At 37.7% G+C, this 16,236-nt stretch overlaps 2 protein-coding genes across 2 annotated transcripts in view; both read right to left on the minus strand.

Moving 5' to 3' along the window:
- LOC116163705 (putative leucine-rich repeat-containing protein DDB_G0290503) overlaps nucleotides 1–3,265 on the minus strand; it is a 7,924-nt gene extending 4,659 nt beyond the window's left edge. Inside the window, exons 1-4 of the mRNA XM_031477801.1 lie at nucleotides 2,949–3,265; nucleotides 2,806–2,898; nucleotides 678–1,008; nucleotides 9–625 (exon numbers count right to left, since the gene is read on the minus strand). Of these exons, the coding sequence (XP_031333661.1) occupies nucleotides 9–625; nucleotides 678–1,008; nucleotides 2,806–2,885 (1,028 nt within the window). The 5' untranslated portion in view covers nucleotides 2,886–2,898; nucleotides 2,949–3,265. The remainder of the gene's footprint in view (nucleotides 1–8; nucleotides 626–677; nucleotides 1,009–2,805; nucleotides 2,899–2,948) is intronic.
- On the minus strand, nucleotides 1,028–2,778 carry LOC116179707 (tubulin alpha-1 chain-like). Its single transcript, XM_031499527.1, has 2 exons — nucleotides 2,483–2,778; nucleotides 1,028–2,432 (listed from the first exon to the last, which is right to left on the minus strand). The coding sequence occupies exons 1-2, from the start codon at nucleotides 2,483–2,485 to the stop codon at nucleotides 1,083–1,085; spliced, it is 1,353 nt and encodes a 450-aa protein (XP_031355387.1). The 5' UTR covers nucleotides 2,486–2,778; the 3' UTR covers nucleotides 1,028–1,082.
- Nucleotides 3,266–16,236: the final 12,971 nt, after the last annotated feature.

A 16,236-nucleotide genomic window follows, 5' to 3' on the forward strand; every position in this document is an offset into this window, starting at 1 on the left:
TAGGCAACTCGGTTGCGAATTCAAAACTAACCCCACGCAAAAAAAAACATGCAAAACTCCTACCCTTCAGCAGTTCCTTCGTTTGCGCTTCAGTCTCATTTTTGTACGTCCCCGGTATAGCGTCAATTTTCTCTTTGTACGCGCCCAACTGGCTACCGTAGCTCTTGTAATTCTGCTTGCTGTCGTTCATGAGCTCCTTGAGGTTGTCCTTTACGTCCTTCTGGCCGCTCTCCAGGTTGTCATGAATCGTGACGATTTTATGCTGAAGCTCCTTAATTGTGGCGTTCGCGCCGCTGATTTCCGCCTGCATTTTTTTTATGTGCAGCTCTTGGTTTTGTAACGCCTTGAGGATGACGTCCGTCTGAGTGTCGGTCTCCTGTTTGCATCTCGTGGGTAGAACGTCAATGTGCTTGTTGTACTCGTCCAGCTTGGTATCATACTGTTCCATGAACTTGTGGGTCCCGCTGAAGTTGTTTTTGTTCTCCTCTCGTATCTGGGACAGTTGCCCTTCGATGTTTTTAACCGTGCTCGAGGTGTGGTCGATTTTTGTCGCGATTTCTTTTTGGAGCTTTTCGAGTTCTGCATTATGGGGCGCGTCCTGAGGTTTTTCTTCGGTGCTCGAAAACTGAAGCGCAATTAAGGCGTTACAGGATACGCAAAGAGTTTAGGTTACCTACCGAAGACGTTATGTCATTCTTTAACGTTTCGAACAGCTGCGGTAGACTTCGATGGATCTGCTCCACCATGTCAAAAACTTTCTGGACTTGAATCCGCTCTCTTTCATCTTTCTGCAGGAGAATGGTCTCGACGGTGGCCAACCTCTGATCGAGTCTACCTATCGTTCCTCTCACCGAATCTAATTGTTTTTGACGTTTGTCAATATTTGACAGGACTCTTTTGAACTGATCTCCCAGAGTTTTTTCTCGAAATTCGTGTCGTTCTAGCTTATCTTCCGTGGAACGGATTACGTTGACCATTGATAGGATGGCATCTCGAATGTCTTCATTGCTAGAGTAATCAAAATAAATCAAAAATGTGACTTTACGTATATTTCTGTAAAATAATGTAAAAGTACACAATTATCAAAATTCTTCTCCCCCCTCGCCTTCGCCCTCGCCCGAATCCATCCCGACTTCTTCGTAGTCCTTCTCTAATGCGGCGGTATCTTCTCGCGCTTCCGAAAATTCACCCTCCTCCATTCCTTCGCCCACGTACCAGTGGACGAAGGCACGCTTGGCGTACATCAAGTCGAACTTGTGGTCGAGCCGTGCCCACGCTTCCGCGATGGCGGTGGTGTTCGATAACATGCAAATTGCACGTTGGACCTTGGCCAAGTCGCCTCCTGGTACAACAGTGGGTGGTTGATAGTTAATGCCCACTTTAAACCCAGTCGGGCACCAGTCGACAAACTGAATGGTACGTTTAGTCTTGATTGTGCCAATGGCCGAATTTACGTCTTTGGGCACGACATCGCCTCTGTACAAGACAACGCACGCCATGTATTTACCGTGCCGTGGATCGCACTTGACCATCTGATTCGCAGGTTCGAAGCACGCGTTTGTCAGCTCCGGTACGGATAGCTGTTCGTGATAGGCCTTCTCCGCCGATATCACCGGAGCGTAGGTCACCAAGGGAAAGTGAATTCGAGGGTAGGGAACGAGGTTTGTTTGAAATTCCGCCATGTCGACGTTGAGGGCGCCATCGAATCTCAACGACGCGGTGATTGAACTGATGATTTGGGCCAGTAAGCGGTTAAGGTTGGTGTAGGTGGGCCTTTCGATGTCCAAGTTTCTGCGGCACACGTCGTAGATTGCCTCGTTATCCACCATGAAGGCGCAATCTGAATGTTCCAGGGTGGTGTGAGTGGTCAAGATTGCGTTGTACGGCTCGACGACTGCGGTCGAAATTTGGGGCGCAGGATAGATGGCGACTTCCAATTTTGATTTTTTCCCGTAGTCCACGGAGAGCCTTTCCATGAGCAGGGAAGTGAATCCCGAGCCGGTGCCGCCTCCGTACGAGTGAAAAACTAGGAATCCCTGCATTCCGGTGCATTGATCCGCTAGCTTTCGCAGCCGGTCGAGGACCAAGTCTACGATTTCCTTGCCGACGGTGTAGTGCCCTCGGGCGTAGTTATTGGCCGCGTCTTCCTTGCCGGATATTAGCTGTTCGGGGTGGAATAACTGGCGGTAGGTCCCGGTGCGCACTTCATCTACGACCGTCGGCTCCAAATCGATCATCACCGCTCTTGGTACGTGTTTTCCGGCTCCGGTCTCACTAAAAAAGGTGTTAAAGCTGTCGTCTCCTCCACCGACCGTTTTGTCAGACGGCATTTGCCCATCGGGCTGAATGCCGTGCTCCAGGCAGAACAATTCCCAACATGCATTTCCAATTTGGACACCGCCCTGACCTATGTGTACATTAATTACCTCACGCTGCAAATCAACAAATAAACCTCCACCACCCCTAAATATTTATAACTTACCATTGTAAATATAATAAAAAAATATAATATATAAACGCAAAAAACGCGACGATAAAAAAAACCGTGTATAACTGTTACAAAATTTTATAACATTTACATCCGTTACCAGGTTACCCTCAATTGTTTCCCATAAACGCTAGATTTTCCTAGTTTATTTCGCATTCTCGGTCTTGATTCAGAATTTAATTCCGGAAACGTCCCATCCTTGGGGGTAAACGAACTTGAGTATTTTTAAACCCGCTGCTATTTTCGAACTTTTCGAAAATATGCAGGATGCAAGAGATGCGCGTCGTTATTATTACAAATTTAAAAACCATACTTACGTCACGGACCGGGGCGCTCCATCGGCCTGAAAGACGCACACAAGCAGTACGAAGAAAATACCACCCCGCACGCACATCATCCGAATTATAGCACTAGAAAAAATTTTGCCTTATTCCGTCGTTTATTATCACTCGATATTTACGTTAGATAAGTATCGATAGTGGTTGACTCTATGAACTTTAAGTTCAATGATTTTTTTATATTTGTATTTGTTCCAGCAATTAATAGAACGAAGCGGGTTTTACTCTCGTATAATGCGGGTTGCTTTAATTATCATCTCTTAATTGATTAATGTCTTCGTTACCACAACACACACAGTCACAAATGTACTAATTAACTCTTCTGCGCTTCCGCGTTAATAATGGATTATTAGAATTTTAAAATGCGACCGCAAAAGACCGCCTCTGTACCTCTGCCATCTACCGTTTTATCGCCGAGATGGCGGGTGAGGGGCTTAGTCACGAGATTCAGTGATAATACTTCAACGAATGTAAAATTTACTTCATTCTGATGGAACTCGTGTAATTATTTCGCTTTTTGCAGGAAATGACTATAACTTGACGTTAGGTATTGCTGGCCTCTATTGCAAGCAATGCCTGCAATCTATGAGAATAAAGCAGAGGACAAAACAATTACGTAGCGTGACTTTTGGCATAATAGGGTAAGGGAAAGATGGTACCTACTTGGCCATCTGTATTCTCGCGTCTTCACATATAATAGTAATATAGGTACTGATATTTATTAAGAAGTAGATGGAGGGGTTTACATGTATTGTTTTTCCCTACGTCTACTTTTAAATGACAAAATCTCTTCTGAAGGGCGCCTAAAGTAGGCAACTGTCTATGGTCAAATATTGCAAGGGATAACATTACAACAAAACAATGAAACATATTGTGGCAAAATATTAGTAGTGGCCCTTTTTGTATTGGCGGCAGAGAGTAGCTTGCCGAAAAGGGACAGATCCTCTCAGGTCGGCATAGGAGTAACCTGTTAAATTTTGTCACCTAGTTTAAGTCAACATTTCTATCTCGTCTTAAAGTTGTACACTAATTTAGGTGTTTTATTAAGGCCATCGTGATTGTAATTCAGGTCAGAAGCGGAATAGAGCCTATCGCACTCTCGGGAGTTCAGTGAAGTGAATTTTGAAGGAATTGCGGAGGCCATAAGTGTTCTAGGGAGTACTGCTGAGTCGAGGGAGAATAAGCAGGATACCAATGTCTGGAAGGAATTCTGGGTTTCGGTGAGGAAGAGGGTTTGGAGTTGCGAACCGAGGTAAATTCTGACGAGAGAGCGCGACGCTCTCGCAGGGAATGTAGGAACGGCAGGAGTCAGGGTGGGACAAGCTTAGGAGGTGTCTAAGAGAAGAAGCGTGATGCCCGATTTAACTTGTGGGTTGAGTGTGTACCAGGATATGAATAATTGGCTGACGGATGTGAAAAACATGGCGGGAAGGCAGTTATGGAGAAACTTTATATTTCATCCCACAATTAGAGGACTGTATAAAACAGAAACAAGATGGAGAGGTTTACGCACAATGTAGGTACGTGCAACCAATTGTACATGAATGCAAAAAACTAGCATTCAGTTCCTGGGCATCACCAAATTTGAATTGTCTAGGGAAAACTTTTAAGCCAATATTGCTGAGCAACTCTGTATATATACTGGAGCGCTAACGTCTCTGCGATCTCGTCGTTTCTACCTTTCGGTTCATTTACTTTTAAATCTTTAATTTGTATTACCCGGTACATTATTACGTACATACATGCCAATATATCTATGAAGCAATTGGTACACGTGCGCCATCTCTTTGATAATCGCTACACTTTTCCAAATAATTTTCTTGTAATAGTTGAACAAGTTTCAATGAGATGTCGCCACGTGCGTACCTATTTTCTAAAGAACATTTCTAGATAATCAGAGTCTGAGAAGGGTTGATTGCATTAAAGATCTTGGTGTGTACTTTCAATTAATAGCCACGGCGTCCGCGTCCCACTCAATTTTCCTTAAATGGCAGTTGAAAATGTGCCATCTCTTGTACGATCTGCAAAGCAATTGTACTTCAATTATCCAGTATTTGGAAGTGTCTTGTGTAAGCAATTGGTACACGTGCGCCATCTCTTTGATAATCGTTACACTTTTCCAATTAATTTTCTTGTAATAGTTGAACAAGTTCCAATGAGATGTCGCCACGTGCGTACCTTTCAATTTATTCAATTAATAGCCACGGCGTCCGCGTAAGCAATTGGTTTTGATCTAGTAGCCCAATCTTGGAACTGTTCAAAAATCCGGCCCGTTATTTTTCTGTTCGGTATGCCTAAAACATATATACAAAATTTCAACAAAATCCGTCGAGCCGTTTTCTCAGAAAATTGCCAACAAACGTACGTACGTACATACGTACTAGGAAAAAAATTTTATTCTTTAAAAGTTGCTTAAAATGGTCTAAAACCTCGACATTTGATGAAATTTTGAAATGTTCAAAAAACGGCTATCGCAATAGCTACCTAGGTATGGAGTAGGTACACCTGTGATCTTCCTCCCTGCGATGTGTTCAATTGGTTTAACAAATTTCAATCCTACCTATCATGAAATAATTGAAATGAATGGGTAAAAACTTCAGTAAAGCTGCGTGTAAAATGAAAGCAGATCAAAGGGTCCCAAGTAATAGTTTTCCCTAATTTTTAGTTTTCGGTTATGTTATATAAAGTATTCAAAATAAGCGCCTTCCAATAAAGTGGCGACATCTCACAGAAAGATGTTCAGCTATCACATGAAAATGATTTTGGAAAGTCTAACGTTTATCAAAGAGATGGCGCATATACCAAATGCATAAACAAAGGACAATTCCAGATACTGGAGTATTGAAGTACAATTGCTCTACAGATCCTACAAGAGATTGCACATTTTCAACTGCCCTTTATGGAAAATTGAGTGGGACGTGGGCGCCGTGGCTATTAATTGAATAAATTGAAAGGTACGCACGTGGCGACATCTCATTGGAACTTGTTCAACTATTACAAGAAAATTATTTGGAAAAGTGTAGCGATTATCAAAGAGATGGCGCACGTGTACCAATTGCTTTAACAAAAGACATTTCCAAATACTAGATAATTGAAGTACAATTATTGCTCTACAGATCCTACTAGAGAATGCACATTTTCAACTGCCCTGCCCTGTACTGTAACTTTTGTGCCTGTAGAATCCATAATTTCAAACAGTTCCAAGATTAGGCTACTAGATCAAAAGTTACAGCCCTTTGAATTTTCTTACGAAATTGCTCTCTATAACTTTTTTTTGAGAAATCTAATCGAAAAAGTACGAATCGTTTTGAATTCTACGCACCAAAATTAATAAGAAAAAGTGTTTTCCCAAGAAATTTTGGTGCAGTCGATTTTTGGTAAAAAAGGAAAGTTATACACTGCCTTTTTTTGGTCTGAAAAAAAATTGTCTCAGATCGACCAGGAAAAAACATTTTCTTATAGAATGTGGCCTGTAGAATCCATAATTTCAAACAGTTCCAAGATTGGGCTACAAGATCAAAAGTTACAGCCCTTTGAATTTCATTACGAAATTGCTCTCTATAACTTTTTTTTGAGAAGTCTAATCGAAAAACTACGAATCGTTTTGAATTCTACGCACCAAAATTAATAAGAAAAAGTGTTTTCCCGAGAAATTTTGGTGCAGTCGATTTTTGGTAAAAAAGGAAAGTTATACACTGCCTTTTTTTTGGCCTGAAAAAAAATTGTCTCAGATCGACCAGGAAAAACATTTTCTTATAGAATGTGGCCTGTAGAATCCATAATTTCAATCAGTTCGAAGATTGGGCTACTAGATCAAAAGTTACAGCCCTTTGAATTTTCTTACGAAATTGGTTTCTAGTCTATAACTTTTTTTTGAGAAGTCTAAATCTATGGTATGTACATGCTACCAGTGACTTTATAGAGACAGTGGCGACAATAGAGTGTCTAATTTTTGATTGGTTATTGAGATCGGCCGCCATTTTGCGTCAAATATCCGGTAATAGATATGCTCACGCGCATTCCCGCGCTTCTATAAACGTCACTGGTTGACAAATTTGAAGTACAGGTGCCATGATATTCCTAAAAAAAAATAGTATCATGACAGATGACAGTCTGACATTAGCGACTTCTGCAGTGAAATGCCAGTGGCAGACGATGAAAAATTTGTGTAATTTTGACTGCTCTCTAATATGAAATTGCGGTGTACGCCATACATGCCTACGTGTATTGTGTGTTGCCACCTTTTTGACTCAAAATGGCGGCCGATCTCCTATTGTCGCCACCGTCTCTATAAAGTCACTGTAGTACATGCCATAGATATATAAATACATAGATACAGCCATACCCCAACATAGTTCAAAAGGACGTACCATCTATTACCATCACTTTCGGCACATTAATTACGTATAGCGCTATCCTTTATAGAGGTACCCTGAGCATGGAAGACAAGATTCGCATTATTTATTATAACTGTCAATCAAATTGTTAGCACAAATCACCCAGAAAATTATCAGATTTGAGACAACATAAATAAACCGCCTTTTTATTTATTTAAATCGCATAGAAGCAAGAAATGTTACATTTAAAATGGAAGCTGACAACTGGAAGAAAGTGTGTGAACATGTGGAAAGTGATTAATTTAAAAGAGAAGTAATATTGGTTGATGTTTCTGAACTTTATAATAAGTGTTAATAATGACAGTGATGATTCGGATTTGTCAATTTCATCTGACGATGATTCGGATTGTGAACTTTTACAAACGTAATAAATGTTCACTAAATGAGTATTATCACCAATTGAATATCATTGTTAAGATGTTGTATTTATTTTAAATAAATGTACACGTGTAGCTTACAACAATTAGCACTATAATTTCAAAAAGAAACCCCACCGATTGGACATATGCCGAAAGGTAGGCAAGACGCGTAGCGACCAAAATTTGATATTGCACGCACACACAGTCTATAAATTTCGTTTTCCTAAGAATATTGCACGGATCATTCGTGATCATGATACAAACGCACTGCATCAACATCATATACGCCAAAATAATAATTGGAAACGAATTCACTTCCTGTCGCAACTTAATCTCCGTTACCATTACGCCTAAAACCAGGCAATTAAAATTAAAATGTTGAACATAAACTTTACTTACTTACGGTTTTTTTGATATTCTGCAAGCCAGCAATGAATTCACTGCAGCACATCATGCCAAACAAGGTAAACATAGTCCCAATAAATTTGAATGGCGTAGCTCTATGTAATAAAACTATTTCAGGAATAACAATTATGGACGCGTCTATAATTATTATGGCAAGCACTAATGTTATTCGTATTCAATTGATAACGATATTTACACAATATTTAGTGAAAAAACCGCCCATCATGTTTAGGGCGAATATTTTTAGTTAGATTTGATTTCGCGCGATCGTGAAATCTGTCAACTGTCACATGACTTATGGGACGCGCTAAGTTTGTTATAAGCGTCCGATTCGCGTACGACATAGTGGTTAATGCAATAAAAAGAGATAGAACATGTTTCTTCTTGGTTAGAAAGTAATGGAGAGATGTACAAATTTCTTTGATATGTTTTTTAAAAACCGAAGTACGTTTGTTAAGGATGGCTGTATCTAGGTATTTATATATCTATGGTACATGCCATAGATATATAAATACCTAGATACAGCCATCCTTAACAAACGTACCTCGGTTTTTAAAAAACATATCAAAGAAATTTGTACATCTCTCCATTACTTTCTAACCAAGATGAAACATGTTCTATCTCTTTTTATTGCATTAACCACTATGTCGTACGCGAATCGGACGCTTAAAACAAACTTAGCGCGTCCCATAAGTCATGTGACAGTTGACACATTTCACGATAGCGCGAAATCCAATCTAACTAAAAATATTCGCCCTAAACATGATGGGCGGTTTTTTCACTAAATATTATGTAATTATTTCGTTATCAATTGAATACGAATAACATTAGTGCTTGCAATAGTTTTATTACATAGAGCTACGCCATTCAAATTTGGGGCTATGTTTACCTTGGTATGATGTGCTGCAGCGAATTCATTGCTGGCTTACAGAATAACAAAAAGACCGTAAGTAAATAAAGTTTATGTTCAACATTTTAATTTTTAATTGCATGGTTTGAGGCGTAATGGTAACGGAGATTAAGTTGCGACGTTAAGTGAATTCGTTTCCAATTATCATTTTGGCCTATATGATGTTGATGCAGTGCGTTTGTATCATGATCACAAAGAAGGATCCGTGCAATATCAAATTTTGCTCGCTACACGTATTGCCTACCTTTCGGCATATGTCCAATCGGTGGGGTTTCTTTTTGAAATAATAGTGCTAATTGTAGTTGTAAGCTACACGTGTATATTTATTTAAAATAAATACAACACCTTAACAATGATATCCAATTGGTGATAATACTCATTTAGTGAACATTCATTACGTTTGTAGAAGTTCACAATCCGAATCATCGTCAGATGAAATTGACAAATCCGAATCATCACTGTAATTATTAACACTTATTATAAAGTTCAGCAACATCAACCAATATAACTTCTCTTTTAAATTAATCACTTTCCACACGTTCACACACTTTCTTCCAGTTGTCAGCTGTAATTTTTTCAAATTCTTCCTTTGCCAGCTTTCTAAGTAACATCTTCCATTTTAAATGTAACATTTCTTGCTGCTATGCGATTTAAATAAATAAAAAGGCGGTTTATTTATGTTGTAAAGTCTCAAATCTGATAATATTCTATGTGATTTGTGCTAACAATTTGATTGACAGTTATAATAAATAATGCGAATCTTGTCTTCCATGCTCACAGTACCTCTATAAAGGATAGCGCTATACGTAATTAATGTCCCGAAAGTGATGGTAATAGATGGTACGTCCTTTTGAACTATGTTGGGGTATGGCTGTATCTATGTATTTATACAGGGTGTTTTTTTGGGAGCTTTAGTTAAAAGTTTCTGGAAAAGTAAAATAGGTAGGTTTTTGAAAATTTGTACTTAGGGGTTACTCTGAAGGCCGAATCGATGTAAAATATTTTCAAAATGGCCGCACTTCCGGAAACACCGGAAGTAGATAGTAACTTCGTTATTTTAAATGGCAACCCCTATTTTTTATTGCATTTTTGGATTCTACGTGAAATTTCAGTTTCTTTTGATACCCATATGTCATATCTGCCATTTATGGTTTTTAAGTTATTTTGACTTTAAGAAAAAAAAATGGCGGATGCAGATGGTACCTTGATAATTGATTACTTGAAAAAGGTTATAGTCATGGCAACCCATTTTTATCATTGCATAGAGAATGAATATGGCTTTCTTTTACTGTACTTAAAACAAAGTTAAGTTGCGTACAACCGCACCTATGGAGATCCAAATTTAAGAAACTTCAAAGTCTATAAACTCAGTTTTCTTAAATGGAAAGACCATGTACTTAATATTGCATGAGATAGAGAATCGAAATTGGCATATTTTGATATTACATGTTCCTATAGCTATCTTTAACAGTTTCTGATTTATTCCCAATTCCATTGAATTGATCTCGGAATTGATGCCATTTTTTTTCGCATTTTCTTTTTAGTAGTTGGCCATGATTTTATAACAATCGAATTTTAAACAAATCAAGGAATGGATTCTTTAATACCACTGATTCTAGTTCTAGTCTAAATAATTCATTAATAAATAACTCATTTATTAAGGATATAGGACGGAAAATTTTTGAAAAATCTAAACTGAGTCGTTCAACTGAATTTCTTAAACAACTTATAAGTCTGGAAATTCAGAAAGGTAATGCGATATCTGTTCTAGCAACAATTCCATACCAAAAATGTTTCAACGAAGTTTTTTATATTTTGCATTGAATTTAATTTGTTAATCTTGCATTTGCAATTCAATTCATTTTCTTAAATATTCTCTTGTAGAGCTTTGTATCACTTATGCTTCAATGGTTTGTAGTGCATTAGGGGTACAAAATTTCCAAAATTCATACAATTTCGTTCCAGTTTTCGAATGAATGTAAGGAAAGCACGCGCCGCGATTCTGCCCATTTCACCATAAATAACAATTAAATTCCAAAATAGGTGAAACCACTGCGAGTCATTTTTCGATTTTTGAAAAACTTATGTTAACCTATAACAGTGGGTGATGGATTAGTGTTACTAGATTTGTTTAAAATTCAATTGTTATAGAATCATGGCCGACTACTAAAAAGAAAATCCGAAAAAAATAGTGTCAATTCAATAAAATGGGAATAAGTCAGAAACTGTTAAAGATAGCTATAGGAACATGTATAGTCAAAATATGCCCATTTCGATTCTCTATCTCATGGAGTAGTAAGAACATGGTCATTCCATTTAAAAAAACTGAGTTTTTAGTTTTTGAAGTTTCATAAAGTTGGATATCCATAGGGGCGGTCGTACGCAACTTAACTTTTTTTAAGTGCACTAAAAGAAAGCCCTATTCATTCTCTATGCACTGATAAAAATGGGTTGCCATGACTATAACCTTTTTCAAGTAATCGATTATCAAGGTACCATCTGCATCCGCCATTTTTTTTCTTAAAGTCAAAATAACTTAAAAACCATAAATGGCAGATATCGACATATGGGTATCAAAAGAACTGAAATTTCACGTAGAATTCAAAAATGCAATAAAAAAATAGGGGTTGCCATTTAAAATAACGAAATTACTATCTACTTCCGGTGTTTCCGGAAGTGCGGACATTTTGAAAATATTTTACATAGATTCGGCCTTCAGAGTAACTCCTAAGTACAAATTTTCAAAAACCTACCTATTTTACTTTCCCAGAAACTTTTAACTAAAGCTCCCAAAAAAACACCCTGTATATATATGCATACAAATTTGTAACATTGCTGTTTCTATTCTGAGAAGGCCGTATTCTGTGTATCCACCTTATAAATATTTTAACAAATAAAAGGAACAAATTGTTGGTCAGAAAGAACTCATTATTAAAATGCGACAAATCTACTGTAAACTCACCTTTCATTAGAAACGTCCTTTTGTAATGTACGCGTACGGTCATAAGGGGTCGCATGGCAGCATTTAGTCTGACTGGTTGTCTAAAAAATAGCGTGTGTCCAAATATCTCGAAATATGCTAACGTTATTCCCCTGCCTAAAATTAATAATCCACAAGAATTTAAAGATCTACGGCCCATTAGCATCCTGCCGGTATTGTTTTGAAAAGATTGTGGCACAGCAAATTACTTCACATCTTAATAGGTACCATATTCTCCCAGATGGACAATCAGGATTTAGGAAAGGTTATAGCATTGAATTTATAGATAGTTATACATTCAATGGCTATAGCTGGACGGCTGCACCACAGCATTGTTTAACATTACTGACGATATCCTGGCTGCCACTGATAAGGGTATGTTAATCGCTCTGGTACCTAATGTTAGACTACTCCAAAGCATTCGACACCATCAGTCACCGCACTCTTGTAGCAATTTTGCATTTTGTTGGATTGGACACTGCGGCCATCGCACTTATTGGTAATTACCAACATTGTCGTCAGCAAAGAGTTATTTTAAATAATGCTACATCCATGTTTCTTCCCATTACAGGAGGGGACCAAGGATCAATTCTTGGTCCCTTGTTGTATACTATATATACATGTAATTTCGGTAGCTGTTTACGACAATGCAGATATAATTTATACGCGGATGACACCGAACTGCATCGCACATTTCAGGAAAATGATATTGGCACTGCAATATGTATATGCTATTAATAAAGATGTGCAGGAGTGTCTCGTTGAATTTTCCAAATCACATGGGTTAAATATCAATCCTAACAAAACTACAGTCTTGCTTTTTGGGAAAGACAAAATTAAACAAAGAGTAGCTAGCCGTATTTCAAATGGAATTGTTGTTAAAGGTGTCAATATTCAGATTTCGGATGTCGCTAAAAATCTTGGATTGATGATCGACTCTAAGTTAAGATTTTCAGATCACATTTCTTTGTGCATAAAGAAAGCTATTTGTAATCTTAAACTAATTTATAACCAAAGAAACTTTTTAAACAATAAAACTAAAATGCTTCTTTATGAATCGCTATAGTTTTGTCCCAATTTAATTTCTGTGATGCTGTGTATGGGCCCTGTCTTGATAGTGCTACCGAAAAAAGGATTCAAAAAATACAAAATTCTTGCTTACAATTAATTTTTGGCATTCGTAAGTATGAATCAGTTGAGTACAAGTTATTGGAAACGAATTGGTTGAACATGTATGTAGGTATAACAGAAAAAGGCTACAAGCAGCATGTTTATAACACCAGATAATTACTACCAAAACTCCCTCGTATCTCTATAATAAAATACAGTTCTCATCACAACTTCATGATTTCTGTTTAAGAAATAAAAGTTTACTCATTATACCTAACCATAAATCGCAGCTATACAAGCGATCTTTTTCATATAATATTGCGAAGTATTACCATGAGTTACCTGGTTAGTTTAAAACCTTAGCCTCTGATCATTTTAAGCTACATGTACGCCATTTCCTAATTAGCAGACATTAATTTACTCTCATCTTGGGATTAAGTGGTAGAACAGTGGCCTAATTTTGGCAAGACTGAACTTCGTCCCTTTGGACACTCCTTTTTTTCTCTTTTTTTTTTAATTGTTTTCTTGTTTTGTTATTATATATTATTGAGGTGGAAGTATGTCCAATAAATGGTTTATTATTATTGTCCTGGACCACGTACTATTTAGGATACACATCCCGCCTCGGCCCTCTGACTAGGACCCTCGGCCGGTTTTCCACGTTTTTTCAAAAACCTTGAAAATGAACTCCAAACACATTAAAAAAATTAGTGGTACTTATTTTTTTGCCAAGAGAAATCGTTGTGATTAGCAAACACGATTTTAAAATGAACGGCGTTTGAAAAGTTTCGAATGACCGCCACGTTGCTGTGACGTCACTACGCACGTTGGCGCTCAGCCGTAGCATTGCTTACAATCGATTCAGAGAAAGAAAACGTTTTGACGGAAAAAAGCGTCGAATAATTATTGCATTCGTGCCTGGGTGTGATAGCAGAAGTCATCGCGAACCTAATAAATTGTATATAAACGTCCCAACAGTAAATATACGAAAAAAGTTCGACGTGATACCGCGAGTTTGACATCCCATTGTTGTGAAGACGATTCTAATTAACTAAAGTACATAATGTCGATTTACTTTCAGTCAGTTATCGACGAAAATCCATCGATATATAATATTGTAATTGAAATTCAGAATATGATTTACTTCGAACTCTGTTCTGTGCATATCTGTGCCCTTACAGTGCACATATTTTTCTCTATTTCCACTTGCACATATCCAACACCCTAATTTTCTCGTTGAAATCCGTAAGGTGCATACTTTATTAGGTACCTACACTATACCTTGCACTATACACACAAAACTTGATGTTATACTTCCTATGAACCATAACAGATTTGCTTCTGGGCCTTGACTCCACTCAAACGAGTGGCATGGAAAAACTCACTTTTCGAGAAAAAGGCGGCGACCAGTAACACTTCAACCTTTGGCAGACTATCTAACTACCCCTTTACGAACCAGTCAGAACTCAGTTTATGGCAGATTGCCATAATAAGTCGAATCGAACTCCTATTAGTGTCATCCACTAATATAACTCCCGATCGGCAACCCGCGTAGTGACGTAAGCGACGCTCGGTCAATATCGGCATGTCGTCGGTTCCATGACAAAATTTGAAAGTTTTACGATATTATATGTTGTTTATTGACATGCTGCAATTAGGAAAAAAAGTTTTGTATATGAGATGTTTAATTACAGGTTATAAACTTTACAGTAAGACACAAAAAAGTTACAATATTTTTTTTCAGGAAGACCCTATTGATCAGTTACGGCACAGATCTACACATACACAGATTGCTAACCTTATGCATTTTTTGGGAAACAAATTTAGGTATACTTAAAAGCGCCCTCTATTGCGGAGCAGTATAAACATGTACCGTTTAAAACTGTAATATGACTCTTATGGATTTATGCATTAGATGTCGCTGCAAAAATTTGAAGCGGTAAAGTGTGCATAATTCGAATTCGTTACTCGTTATTTTTAGCATTTGATATTTGTAATCGGTGAATTTATTTTGTGATTTGTTTCGGACTAGTTGTTTCAGTTTGTTATTGTTTAATTAATTTGTTGCTTGCGCGCCTTTCGTTTATAAGTTTCTGCATCTATCTATACTGACGATTGTTGTATCTTACCTATTGGAATAGTCTTTGAGGTAGGTAAGTACCTATAGTAACATTAATTAATTTAAATTAATTAATGGTCAGGTACTATTTAAAGCTACCTGCCGCCCCGCCAAGCGATTGTGCAAATATTTCTTCCAACTATAAACGGTTTTTCCGTTCACCGTTTCCCTCTTGTCACTTCACTAAGCTGCATTATCTGCGTAGGCACGTGCAGGCAATGTAATTTGATCTCCAAAGACTTTTGATGTGGAAATATTAAAGCATACTATACATGTTTCTTAAGTAATATTAATTTTTAGATTCTTGTTACCATGCCTGCGAGAAGAGGTTCAAAGCGATCCTACTTTGGGTGCCCTTCTACTTGGAAGATTTCCCCAAAAATGAATCTATCATGCGAGAATAGCGGGAATAGTATGCTGTTTGCTCTTCAACATGAAGAATTAAGAAATAAATTTATATGCGAAAAACATTTTTATCATGGGGCTTTATCAAATAACACCCTCCACAGAACCAGGTTGAATCCAAATGTAATTCCTGTGGCGCACAATAGAGAAGATCTTATTGTTAACTTTCCCGCCCAATCGTACAAACTAGCTGCTTCTTCGAGCATAAACAAACGCCATACACCAGAACCTCTCCAAACATCGTGTTCATCAACGTCCTCGTCAGTAAAGCGCAGTTTGGATATCATATATGTATATATACGTATTCTAAATCTTATCGGCGTGGTAAAGAGTGTAAAGTTAATTATGGCAGAGATATACATAGTTTTTAAGTATACCTTTGCGGTTAGGAATCTGTCAAGACTTTTAAAGCCGCAAATAGTTTCCGCCAACTTCAAAAAACCTTCACGATTCTTTAAGAACCTGCCCTATGTTACCTCCTATCATATCATATCACTGTAATAATACGAATATTAAGGAATTCGAATTGTGCAAACTTTAGCGCTTTAATTTTGTTTCAACGACATCTAACGCATAAATCCATAAGCGTCATATTACAGTTTTAAACGTTACATGTTTATACTGCTGCGCAATAGAGGGCGCTTTTAAGTATACCTAAATTTGTTTCCCAAAAAATGCATAAGGTTAGCAATCTGTGTATGTGTAGATCTGTGGTTACGGCGATC

This window comes from Photinus pyralis, unplaced genomic scaffold (genome assembly GCF_008802855.1).
Source record: "Photinus pyralis isolate 1611_PpyrPB1 unplaced genomic scaffold, Ppyr1.3 Ppyr1.4_LG1, whole genome shotgun sequence".
Taxonomy (NCBI): domain Eukaryota; kingdom Metazoa; phylum Arthropoda; class Insecta; order Coleoptera; family Lampyridae; genus Photinus; species Photinus pyralis.